Source organism: Salvia hispanica, chromosome 4 (assembly GCF_029641045.1).
Source record: "Salvia hispanica isolate PSC_SH4W2 chromosome 4, Shi_PSC_v1, whole genome shotgun sequence".
NCBI lineage: Eukaryota > Viridiplantae > Streptophyta > Magnoliopsida > Lamiales > Lamiaceae > Salvia > Salvia hispanica.
Genome location: NC_142695.1, coordinates 31310477 through 31324222, shown reverse-complemented (window position 1 = coordinate 31324222; position 13746 = coordinate 31310477). Strand labels below are relative to the sequence as shown.

The following is a 13746-nucleotide window of genomic DNA, read 5'->3' as shown; positions in this document are numbered from 1 at the left end:
TAATCTCATACTAAAAGTAAAGAATTACCCATAATTAATTTCACTTTTAACCTTTCTCTTTCAAATTATCCACTTATCTCTTTCATAATTTATCAATTATGTATTAAAACTTGTGTTTATCATTGACAAATACTATCTCACACCTCTTTTCAGTCTTGCACATTTTCACATTTTCTTAAAAAATTTACAAATAGAATAAATTTTTTTTATGAATCTGTGTGTGTCCCTTCATCCTCCACTGCTTCATTCTCCTGCAACATGTCCATCAGCATCGTTATCTGGCTCTGCAGCATTGTGTTTTGTCTCTCCACATCTGCCCGTTTGCTCTGTTCATCGAGCAGCTGCAGCTGCAGGTGCTCCAGGCATCGCGCGTCCTCTTCCAGCTGCTCGTTCAGCCCATCGATTTCCCTGTCCTGCACACATTCCATCAAACAACATCAAACAATGGGCATGGTATGGAACCAGAGTAAGGTGTTCGATTATTTCGAGAGACACCACCTTCCGGTTCATCTCCTGCACTGCGATCCTCCGCATGCTCTCCACAACATCCACGTTCACCAGCTTCCGCTTCTTCCCGATCAGCCACCCCTTTGGGTAGCTTGCTGATTCGAAGTCGGGAGGCGGGAGTAGGGTTTCTGCAGAAGGATGTTTCCCGTTGGTGTTGATCACTGGTTCTAGCGGTTCAAACAGAGCCTTGCGCTTCTCTGAGAGGCTGTTCAGTTCTTGCTGCTTCTCCTCTGCTGACGATTCTGGGGTTTTTTCTGCACTCGAGCCATCTACCGTCTCGTTCATGTTCTTCACACTAGCTGCCCGAACTGTGATCATGAAGCAAAATGTCCTTGGAACACTCGATCAAATGTATTGACAATCTAATGCACATACAAAATGCATACAAGATACAAGCGAAGAGGTGAAAACATGGGGATCCTTGAGCATACCGAAACTACAATAGCTAGCATCGGCTTTTCCACAAATGAAAACAAACTGAATTCTTGTCACTAAATGTTCAAACTGCAAGCTTGCACTACATTCGTGCAAAACCTGTTTGAATTGCTTGAATAAACAGTGATGAATGTTAAATGTCTAAATCTCATCCCATATCAGCTTGGTGAATGTTAAATGTCTAAATCTCCCTTTAAGAGAGCATTTTAAAGGGGGAGAGTGACCCATTTCTAATACGGTATAAGCGGGTCCATGCTGACTCTTATCTACCTCATGAGTGGAAGACCGATGTTCATTCCGGCCCACATCAATGATGGTTCTTATCTCTTTTCTTTCATACCCACGTGATGGAAGTCTAATGTGTATGTTAAAATCTCTAAAATCTATCTCACATCGATTTGATAGATTTGATGATGATCTATCTCATCTAAAAGAGTAGATCATAAGGGGTGAGTGGCACATTTAGAATAGTACTCCCTCCGTTCCATAGTAATGGAGGCAAAATTTTTTGGCACGGAGATTAAGAAAAATTGTGTTAGGTGAATTAAGTAAAGAGAGAATAAAGTGGAAAAATGAAAAAGGTAGAGAGATGAAGATAGAAAAAAGTAAGAGAGAGTAAAGTAGATATGGAAAAATGTGATAACTTTTACTAAAAAAGGAAATGACTCTATTACTATGGAACGGACGGAAATGGAAAAATGCCCCTATTACTATGGAACGGAGGGAGTATAACCGATTGATCTCTACACACATTTTCAGATAATTTCTATCTCAGTGTTACTAAGACTGAAGAATCTCAGCTCAAACTTAATCAACAAGTGAATAAAGACAATTCCAATATCTAATTAATCAAGTCAAAATTCTACAAATTTAGGTACATAATATAGTCAAAACACGATAACATTTAATGACATGTGTAAGATTTAAACAAAGAATTAATATCCTTAGGTAAGGAAACATGTGAAAAATCAAGTCTTGATTCTAATTCTTGCCTCAAACTGCATGCAAATGATGAAACTAAACAAGATCAGATTAGAAGCATTTCACATAGTCACACACTAGTTGAAAGAGCCTCTCTTTACCAGCAAATCTTTTCCTAGATTTCCATAAAACCGGAGGAGAAGAAACCGGAGAGAAGCCATTAAGAGTGTTTGCGGCAGCTGATTCCGCCATCATACCTCAAAAGATTCACTAATTCAACAATTCAGCATCAGTTTTATGGTCACCCACAAAAATATTAATGGCCCGTTTTGTTCAAGGAGAATTCCAGAGAGACAATTTGACGGTTGGGATTTGTCGCTTTGGTATTTGCATCGTTTCGTGTACCTCTTTCTTGTCGCTGTCCCATTTTATTTTCGCAGACAATGGCATAATATTCAACGTTATTACTCCATCGTTACGCTAATAATCATTTCATTTCTCATTCTCGCCCCTCAGTCCCTCAACCAATAGTCTCATTTGCTTATTTTTGATAATAGATCTATAATTCTTTAATTTTATCTTATTCACATTTTATTAGTGTAAAATTCATACTCCTTTGTCCTAGAAAGTTTGTTACATTTTTCCATTTTCGTATGTCCCATAAAATTTATCACCTTTTATTTTTTACCATTTTTTTAGTAAACCTCATATTATATATACTAATTCAATCTTACTCAAATTTTATTTTAAAACTAATATGAGTATATAAAAGTATAAACCACATTCCCATAACTTTTTCAATACTTTCAATACATTTCATAAATTTGTGACCCATCAAAGTGGGTCAATATTTATGGACGGATGGAGTATAGAAAAGTAGGATCCATCTTCTTTCACTATTTTTTTTTTCATTTAATTTCTACTCCCTCCGTCCCACTTAAGGAGTCCTGATTTACTCTTTTTGGATGTCTAACTTTAGGAGTCACGGTTAGAATATTCCATAAATGATACTAAGCTCCATATTTCACTATTTTTTTTCTACTCACACTTTATTATAAAACTAATACGCCCTCCATTTCAAGTTACTTGAGTCGTATTCCTCTTTAGATTCTCTCAAGTTATCCTCTTTAGATTCTCTCAAGTTACTTGAGTCAATTTCTCTTTTTGACTAAAAATAAAACATTTAATCTCACCTACTTTATTCTTTCTTTTACTTTACTCTCTCTTCTTTCTCTTTCTCTTACTCTATTATCTCATCTATTTTATTTAACTCATTAAACACAACTTTCTTAAATCCCGTGCCGAAGAGAAACGCTTCAAGTAACGTGGGATGGAGGGAGTATATAAAAGTAGACTCACATTCCACTATCTTTTTTCGCAATTTTCCTTTACATTTCTTAAATCTCGTGTCGAAATCAAATGAGACTCCTAAGTGAGATGGAGGAAATATTACATTTCTTAAAACCGTGATCGGTCAAACTTGACCTTATAATCGTGAACGGATAGCACCTCTAGGGAAATTGGATGTATGTGTACTCAATTATTCATTAGATTCTTCGTGGAAAATGGATTACAATTACTCTTTAGCCCTTCAAGGAACACACAAACTGTATATACTCACTCCGTCCATTCAAGATATCAATATTTTATTTTTAGTTTGTCCCACTTTAAATATCCATTTTTCATATTTAGAAACAAATTCTTCTCTCTTCTCTCATCTCTCCTCGTTAAAATATTCAGTCACTTTTTTAATTCTATTTTATCATCCAACTAACTACTCAACCTAAAATCTCGTGCCACTAAAGATGCTCATCTCAAGATTATGAACTTTTTGAATGGGACGGGAATACCGTGTAAAAGAAACTTTATATTGATCTACTTAAATTTAATGGTTCCAATACTTTTAGTCTTAATATTCTTTTTTTATTTTAGCATGTCTTAGTTTTCTTTTATTTTGATAAGTCCTATATTAATTTTTCATTATTAATTCAATTATTTTTCATTATAATTTTTCATTAAAATTTATAAATGTAACATAATAAATTATAAATGCTAAGCCGTTATGACAAATAAAATAGCATAAGCAACATGTGTTCGTTGCAGCTTCATCCAGCTTGAAAACTCACCGAACATTGACACCTATTTTACTCTATGCGCATTCATGCAAGATAGTAAGAGGGTTAATTGCAGCAACTGTATAGTTATTACTTCCTCCGTTCCACAAAATTTGTCCCAATTTAATCTAACACGAGTTTTAATAAATTATTTAATTTTATATTAAATGGAAGTGTGTAATGGATAATAGTCTCACATTGAAGAGATTGAGGTATATTTAATATCTATTTTTAGAAAGATTTTAATTGAAACAAACTTTAGTAATAGATGAAAATGATAAAATGAGATAAACTTTGTGGGACGGAGGAATTATCGTTTTTTATAATCCAACCTTTTACAATACACAAAAGTCCAAATCGACCGAAACGGTCGTCACGCAACAATATAAAACTCATACATTGTGAATTTTAATTATCATATTGTAATTGTAAATTTTGATAAAAAATATGCGAACTTGGCACAATTAACCTAGGAAATAATACTATAAATTCCGCAGCTTAAATTAATAGTGGAAGTTCAAACCAAAGTAAAATTGCATCAGCAGGTATATTACTCCCGCAGTCCGCGAAATGTTATACACATTAGACTCGGCACGAGTTTAAAGAAATATGAAGAAAAATGAGTGAAAAAGTTAGTGGAATATGGATCTTATATTTATATATTAGTTTTATAATAGAATGTGAGTGCAATGAGTTAGAAAAAAGTAGACCCCATTTAGTAGTCTCTGACCCAAGTGCCTCTTTTGCGGTTGACCGGATCGTCGTTCAACGTCCCTTGCAACTTGATCAGCTTGGTATCAGTAGACCACTTCTCAAAGTGGCAGACTCAGAGAATACCGACTCAACTCTTTTCTCCCTTATCCACTGGTTTTCTGGGGAAATAAATGCCTTCAGCTTGACACTTCGTCTTTTCCAATGATGTCGGTACGTCCCTAGAACCTTTTTATTCTATCGGGGACGTACCCCAGAGTGAGGAGGCTTGGCTGTTCTTTCTAGTTCCGGCCATGGCTGTAGCTGGGTGTAGTATATAGCTCTTGCAGCTTTTCTCCTTGATCTCTCCTCTCTCCACTCTGGCTCTTCTTCCCTCTCATAGCTACACCCCTCGAATTGGTCTATCACTGGAGTCGGTTCTTCTGCCGATGTACTTTCTTCCTTCACCAAAGATGTGAATTCTTCCACCTTTTCTTCTGGCTCATGCACTATATCCGGTTGGAGATAGAATGGAGTGCTGTCGATGGTCTCACCACACTCGATGGTCTCTTCGTTCTCATGAGACTCATCGCATGCCTCCTCTATTTCCTTTGATACTTCATCTTCGAGAGGTGTGATCATCGACTTCTCCTCTTCTGCTTTTATCTCCTCAGTTCCATCTTCTTCGGATAGTGCCTCTTACTCTTCCTCCGTTTCAGCTGGTTCTCTCTCCTCAGCTCTCTTCACTCCTTCATCCACCTCTGCACTTCACTTCCATTCCCCTCAGACCTGGTACTGTTTTCTTTCACTTCTTTGATCATCTCGGCTAACAGAGCGACTTGTCTGATCATGATGTCCATGTGGGACTGTTGCTCCTCATAGGTGTGCTGCATCTCCATAATTGTTTCAGCTTCCGATTTCGTGTAACTCGACACATTCGGTTGGAATGCAGTCATCCCCTCAGTCTCCCCTGTTACAGAGTTTGCATTGTGATTCTCTTCAAACATTGGTTTAAAACTCTGCCGAGGTTGAGGTTGTGGATGAGGTTGATCTGGGTAAATTGAGTGCGTTGAGCTTGCCATCCTTCATCTAACCATGTGTGACAGTATTCCCCTGTTCCAGAGGGACAGGTTGGATGAAGATGACTTGAATATGAAGGCTAGTGGCTGGAGTAGTCAGGTTGGTATGTAGGTGGGTAGGATTCATCGGCCAGGCGGGTGTTTGGGTAGAGATTGAGTAAGGTTCTGTATAGACTTGGAAACTCAGATGTTCCTCTTCCCTGCTCCATTCTCCCCCGTAGGAGTACTCCTGTTGATACACCCCTGCTTGGCTTTTAGGGCTCCAGCTCTCATTTGGGTTCCAGAACTCCTCTGTACTCTGGTGGTGGTTCACCTGTTCAGCTTGGAAGTGGGCTTGACTAGGAAAGGTTGATCGTTGGCTAGTCTGGATCACTGATCGGAGGGCTTCTTCTAGCTTGTCAATTCGGCTCTCCAGTGGATTGTCCTTGTCGTTTATGGGAGTACTCTTCTCCTTCTCTAGCAATGAGGTCTCCTCTGCGCCCTCGTACTCCCGCCTTGCGGTCATTAGCCTTTCTAGGACAATCTTAGCCTGACTTTGTCTCAGTTTGTAGAAGCTTCCTCCACTTGATGAGTTCACTAAGTCCTTGCTCCTTGCGTCCATCCAATCATAAAATTTGGAGTATATCTCCACTTCCTTCAGGTTGTGATTCGGACAGGTATCCAGAAGGCTCTGACATCTGTCCCAATACTTGCCCAAGCTCTCACCATACCCTTAGGTGGCTGATAACTGTTCAGGTTTCTTTCCCTTTGGTTTTCGTATGTAATTGGAGTGTATCCAACTGATCAGGAAGAGATTCCCGACTCAGCTGAGTCGTTGGTACGATAACCGGGACCTGGCTTTAAACAAATTTCCTCAATCCACTTCTACTGGCTAGTATAATGGAGGTAAGGGTCGAATCCCACGAGGATGGACACGTTTTGATAACTGTGGTGACTTTCCTGGGTGTTTTGGTTAGCTACCACGCTTGGGTTGAGATTTTACCAAGACAGGAAATAAAGGTGGTACTCTACTGACTAGTAGGCGGGAAAATAACAGACATGTGGGAGTGTTCGTGAAAATAGGGGACAAGGTGTATCAGAGACATATGGAAAGTGGATAGTTACTAAAAGGGGAAATTTAGACAACAAGGTATTCTGATGGCTGGGGGCTTTCTGACAGGTCTGGATAGTACATCTGAAAAGTAGGGAACAAAAGCAAAAGTAACTTAAAAGTAAAAGTGGTCCAATAAAGTTGATTTTGACGTTTTCTTCCTCACCAAGTATTGAAAAAAATCATATGAACACAGACACCATAACTAAAACTTCAGATTCATAAATTCAAACTCAAGATCCATCGATTAAAATGCTTAAACTTAAATTAAACGGTAAAACTGCAACTTTACTTCTACTGACTGACATGCAAGGTGGTAATCACGGCGCAGAAAAGAAACTCATGTACGAAAACTTGACTAAACATAGTTACAACTTCGAATCAACAACTCCAGATAAGAAAGCACTCAGAAATTAAAATCAATCACTAGATCTAAATTTCCTAGGCAAAATGAAGCAAACTCGAAGCAAACTCGAACCAAAGTGACATGCGAAATAGAAACTTCATAATGTAAATGTTGTAAAATAACAAAGTACTTCAAAAGAGCAACAACGATGAGTGTTTGCAAGTAACTAACGATGAAAACAAGTAAACTTTAAACTAAGAAAGCGATTAAGATTGTTTTTGCCACTCCGGGCGATGATACTACTACACTGCTTCGATAACTGGCTGGAACGGCGGACTGATGACTTCTCCGGCAGACTCTTGGACGTCAAGTGACCATGGCTGTGGCGAGGAACGAGAGGTAGGATAATGCTGAAGGATCGATCTTCTAGAGAGAATTCTACTAAGTGTGATTGTCGAACTGCGAACTCCCCTCCTTCTCTCTCTCCAAGTGGCTTCTTTTATAGGGAGGCTTGCCCTTGTTTTTAGGGTAGACTTCTCCCGCATTTTGACCTTTTTGCCCTCGTCAGTGATCATCCCAGCTATCCTCATTCTCCATCTCGAGCCTTTTATCTGGCATGCATCCTGGTCAGTATCACACCCTTCTGGCGCCCTTTTCACTTGCGTCACCTGAATCGTCTCCTACTGACTTGGATTCTTCAATCCTGCACACTTGAGCAACTGTTTTGCAGATAATACGTGCATTTCACGACATACTGACCAGTAACCAAGGCTTAGAATACGACTTATCAAACTGCTCACACTTACCACATGCTTGTCCTCAAGCGTGAAGACAAACAAAAAGAAATAAGTCGAATTCGAGCCTGGTTACTCCCCTGACCGACTCTACCTAGCTAGACTCAAGACTCTGACGCAAAAGAAAAGAAAACAAAATAACGACGCAAACACATAACACATATAGTTAACTTAAACACATAGAACAGGCTATATTTTCAACCACCCTTCCCCTCGAGATCAGGTGCAATCCGGCCTTAGGCAGCCTTGAACTTCCGCCGCCCCCCTTTTCTTCCCCAGTCAGTATATCTGCTTATCAGGATCACCCAATCCTAGGCCAAACACTGGGTTCACTCAGTCACTCATTCCTCACAGGGGATGTTAGGACTGTTTTCTCTCAATGCTTAACCACAGATGTTTCGGACTCAGATCTCACATGCAGCTCCCGAAGGTCTTTAAGGTTTGTAATAGGGCTAGTGGCTTGTAATGTTTGGGGTAGTTTTCCCTAAGGCTCTAAGGTTCAACAATAACTACTTATTTGATGAGGGAGAACTATGTGCATTCGGGCTTCTGGCTAGGGCTTCTTCTTCGGCTGGACAATTTCTGACATTGGCTTCCAACTGGTTAGTAGCTTCTTTGTGGCTTCGCCACCCTTATTCCTTCTTCTCCTTTCTCTTTTTTGTGGTCAAGTTTCTGCAACCATTTTCTTCAATTTCCTTTTCTGTGGCTTTGCCACCCTTATTCCTTCTTCTATTTTTTTTGGGATCTGGAAATCTCAGATCGATTTTCTCCTTCTTTCTTTGCTTTTCTTTTCTTCAGTTGGTCCCTTTTGTATGTGCTCCTGGGCAGTTGCTTCCTTGCCTCATGCCTTGGACGCACACAGTTCCAGTGGCTGATGGGTTATTTCGGGGTATAAGTTAGGCTAGAAAATGGGGTTCTAAGGGTAGTTTTTTTTTTTTCTTTTTTCTCTTTTTTTTTTCAAGGGGGTTCAAGGGGGTTTCCTACTGCCTTTAGGGTTTGCTACACGCGGTCACCTTGCCCTAGACATCATGTGGTAGCCTCTCTTCTTTTTTTTTCAGTATTTAGTGGAAAGTAGTTCCACTTTGGGGTTTCTAACTCACCTTTTAAGAGGGCTTTCGTGTCTGACCTAAGGGATGGGTTTTTCCTTCATACTTGCATCATCTATACTGACTAGGGGTTACTGGAGGGGGTGGTTTCTGTTTTCCGGCATTCCCTATCTCCCTCAATTCCCCTCACCGTCAGTTCGAGGCAGTTGAGTTTTAAGCCCATTCATAAAACATAACACATAATTCCTAGACCTAAACAAACCTAAAAAAAAACTAACATGCACTGACTCAAATAACACATATATACATGTCATACTGGCCATTTGCTCCCCCCTCTCACTTCACAAGTGTTTGCCCCAGATACGGGCTGTGAAGTGAAAATTGAGAATGACTAGTATGACAGACGCACACTTATAACAAACACATATTACATCTAAAAACTTCTCACACTTAGGCTATGCAATAGGCTAAGTGGGAGAGTTTTAGACATATTCCTAGATTTATAACAAAGCAGAGCAAAATATTGACAAACATGAAATATAAACATATAAACTCCTCACACTTAGCCTACTGCGTAGGCTAAGTGTGAGGTAACATGCTCACGAAAAAACACAAAGAAAAACATAATAAACATATGCACCAAAGTAGCAAACCCTTTACTTCTCACACTTAGACTATTAAATAGGCTAAGTGTTATGAATGGGGTTTGCATACACATAAATCTACCTATTTAATAAAAGTACGAAAACATAAACAAAAGAAAAAACTTAAAAATTAAAAAGAAAACTAACTGGTCAGTTAGGGGTGGTTCGGTCAGATGTTCCTCCTGCTCCTTCTTGGGGCAGGGTTCTGTGCAGGTGGGTCCATTGGTTCATCTTCAGTAGGTCCGGGTTGGTTGTCATCATCCTCCTGTTGTCCATCGCCGTCTTCTTCCTCAGGTCCGGTGGGTTCTTCTTCCTGTCCTCCATGTCCGCTTGTTCCAGCTCCACTGCTTGCTTTCCCTCTTGCCAACTCCCTTAGGACGCTCTCCATTAGGGCTGTCAGTTTCGCCATCTCAGCCCGCGATTGTCTATCCTCCTCAGCCAGCTCAGTCACTGCCCGCTCCAGATTTTCTTGTCTCAGCCTCTGCACTTGGTCGATCTGGACAGCTTGCACCTCCTGGCCTTGTTGTGCCCTTCCTCCAGGGGCTTCTCCCATTGGGTAAAACTGGGGTACACCTTCTCTGTAGTTTACCAAGTTGGTGCGGACGAAGAAGGGTATATCAAATAGGCCAGGAGCGTCGACCATGTACATTGGAGACAGGTCCTCTGCCTCTGTTATGATGATGTTGTTGCGCACGAAGGCTCCTAGTATGTGGCAGAGCGACAAGTTTCTGGCTGGGTAGGTGGCTATCAGGTGGCATTGGTAGGCTGTCCAAAACCCTAGGTGCAGTTTCCTTCCATGCTTAGCGCACCATACCAGGTACAATTCGGTCATGGACGTTCTTGCAGCGGAGTTGCTCTGCCCCAGTAGGTTATAGCCTAAGTAGAGCTGCACCAATCGCAGCATGGAATTGTTGAAGTGGGTGGATCTGGATTTTGTGGAGGTGAACTGGCCAGCATTGGGGTGGGTTAGCTCCTCCCAGGCTTCCTGGGGCTCAAATTCTATATGTCGCCTCGGTACCCCCCTGTCACGGCTTCTCCAGTCCGGACCTATAGCCTCCTCCAGGCAGTGCGCTGTTTCTTCATGACTTGTTTCTTCTTGACAGGGGCTTTCCCCTTCCTCTTCCTTTCTTGAATGTACTTGGTTTTTTCGATATCCATTGCCTCTGCTTCCTCGTCGGCTTGTGTTGAAGTGTCCTCCTGGGCGGTAGGCTCGGCCACCATGCGGGCACTAGTATCACTTCGTGCTGCCTCCTCCCGACCTACTGACTCTGATGCAAGGTCCAGACCCTCAGCCACCTTGTCAGTATTCTCCTCCTGGTCAGTCGGCGTTGCTGATACTGTCCCTGTTGCCATTTGGGTGTCCTCCTGGCTAGCATTCGAGGGATCCTCCCCAGGTTTTGTAGGAGTAGTCTTCTCGTCATCACTCGAAACCTCCACTGCATCTGCTGCGGTGTTTGCTCCTGTCTTGTTGGACGTCCACTTTCCCAAACATCTCTGTGACACTCTTTGGGGTTTCTGCCTTTCTTCCTTGGGGTCGTTTTTCAACACTAGCCTCCTATTTACTGGCTTGGGTTTAGTTACCACTGAGGCTTCCTCTTGATGTGTGTCTGGCTCTTGCCCCTCCTCCTCAGGTTGTTCTGCCTTTTCCGGTTGTTTGTTTGTCCTCTCCTCCACTGATTGGTGGACTACCCCTTCCGACTGTTCTGCTTCCTTTGTTGCTTCCCCCTTCCCTACTGCCTGGGATGCGAGGTCCAGTACCTCAGCCACCCCTTCAGGGTTTATCACGATTCGATCCCCTTTGCCCAAAACCGCTTGGAATTCATCATCCGTCATTAACCCTTGCTTCCTGGCCGTCTCGTTCAGATCTATCTCCTCCTTCTCCGCTTCATCGATATTTGTTTCGGTGGCCCTAATCTCCTCTGCTTCACCTTTCTCGCTCTCGCTTGCTCTCCCTCCGCTTTCCTTATCTTCTGTTTCTCCCCAGTTGGGATCTTGATAGGCGGAAAGAGGGCTGATGTCCAGCGGCTCTGTTTGTTGGTGTATAGGAAAAGGGTGGGAGGGTTCTGATTGTGCAGCAATTGTTGAGGAAATATTTTCTGACGTCGAAATTGAGGTTTTTGGGGTGGTGGTGGGTGGGTTTTCTGTGGTTGCAGTTGGGGTAGGGTTTGATGTAGGCGGCATTCCTCTGGTTAGGCTAAATCTGGCTAGGGTTGTTGCCCAGTCTCTGTTGGGGTCTTGTTGCCTTAGAAACGCCGCCAGTGCGTCTAAAGGAACCATCGCCGGAATTTGTGTCGTCGGCGGTGGTTGTGATCGTTGTGGGCTTGGCGGCCGCGACTCGGCTGCTGGCTGGAGTTCTGACGAGGCTTCGCCGGTGGTAGATGCCGGGTTGTTGGTTGCCTTTCTCTTTGCCATGACTGTACCGGTGGTGGTGTACGGTGGTTTCTGTAGTGGGTGGTGGTTTTCGGAGTGGGGTGGTGGTTGTGGGTAAGAGAATGTAGGTAAGGGTTTGTAAAGTGAAGGGTAGTAGGCGGTGGGGTGTTTTATAGATGGGTGGGTAGTTGAGGGTTTTGACCGGTTGTAGGCGGTCGCTCGGTTGAGACGCTTCGTGTGGAAGGCGGTTGCGAGTGCTGGCAGTTGATTGGACGTTGCTTGTCACGTCCTTGCTTCACGCGCCTCCCAGCCTCTGCACTCGCCTGCAAAGCTGCAACACCCCAAAATTCAAACTTTACTCATCTCCCTTTTCTTAATTAGCTAGAAATAGAAATAAAGAAAATAAATGGCTCTTTAATATAATTCAGAGTTTCACCCAAGTGGTATTCTCGTGGTCAGTACGAACTCCGAATTAATATTTATGATCCGAAAAAAAATCTTTTTGTTGTTTTTCTTTCTTGACTTAAATTAAATTACCAAATATTTACAATATTTACATCATTACTAAGGGTATTTGAAGTTTTACTCGGTCAGTAAGTACGATACATATGACGTTGACCAGGTGGAACTTCAAATCCCTTTCCTACTGGTCATTTAGACCCTCTTAAAGTGCAGTGGAATTTCTTCCACTACACACACCTCTTCATTTTCCCTATATATTTTCAATCTACGTCCATTAACGACAAAAGGTTCAGAGTTAGGGATACTCCCTGAAATCTCGACCGCTCCATTAGCACGTAGCGCAGTGATAATGTAAGGTCCTGCCCATTTGGACTTGAGCTTCCCAGGCATTAGCTTCAATCTTGACCGGAAGAGTAGTACTTTCTGACCAACTTGAAGATCCTTGGTTCTCAGATTTTTGTCGTGTCACATCTTTGTTTTCTCCTTGTACCACATGGCTGAGTCGAACGACTCCAATCTGAGTTCTTCCAGCTCTTGAAGTTGTAGCTTCCTTTCCTCTTCATAGGCCTTAGCATCCACATTAACCTGTTGTACTGCCCAGTATGCTCGGTGTTCAATTCCCACTGGCAAGTGACACATCTTCCCAAAGACGATGCGATAAGGGACATCCCTATAGGAGTTTTGTAGGCTGTCCGATATGCCCACAGAGCATCTTCCAACCTTGTGCTCCAATCTTTTCTGGAGGGGTTGACTGTCTTCTCTAAAATGCTCTTTATTTCCCTGTTTGAGATCTCTGCTTGCCCGTTGGCTTGAGGATGGTAAGGACTGGATAGGCGGTGATGAACTCCGTACTTCTTCATCAACGCTTCGACCGTTCGGTTGCAGAAGTGAGTCCCTTGATCGGAGATGATTGCCCTCGGTATCCCAAATCGGCTGAATATATGAATCTTGAGGAACTTGGTGACTTCCTTAGATTCACAAGTGCTTGTGGCCTTGGCTTCTATCCATTTTGATACGTAGTCAACTGCCACCAGGATGTAGGAGTTCCAATAAGATGAGGGAAAAGGACCCATGAAGTCCATACCCCAGATGTCGAACACCTCACAAACTATTACTGGAACTTGCGGCATTTCATCCCTCGCGGAGATCCCACCGGTCAGTTGGCAACGGTCACAGCCTTTGCAGAACTCGTATGCATCTCTATTCAGGGTTGGCCAGTAGAATCCGCTATCTAACACCTTTCTGGCA

At 42.2% G+C, this 13746-nt stretch overlaps 1 protein-coding gene across 2 annotated transcripts; it reads right to left on the bottom strand.

Moving 5' to 3' along the window:
- Positions 1-96: 96 nt before the first annotated feature.
- Positions 97-2263, bottom strand: LOC148928442 (protein HEADING DATE REPRESSOR 1-like). Of its 2 annotated transcripts, none has more exons than XM_089056222.1 (3): positions 2025-2263; positions 499-815; positions 97-413 (listed from the first exon to the last, which is right to left on the bottom strand). In XM_089056222.1, the coding sequence occupies exons 1-3, from the start codon at positions 2116-2118 to the stop codon at positions 207-209; spliced, it is 618 nt and encodes a 205-aa protein (XP_088912348.1). In that variant the 5' UTR covers positions 2119-2263; the 3' UTR covers positions 97-206. The 2 variants fall into 2 exon arrangements, with proteins under 2 accessions (XP_088912348.1, XP_088912349.1); XM_089056223.1 differs by having other exon boundaries at positions 2121-2263.
- Positions 2264-13746: the final 11483 nt, after the last annotated feature.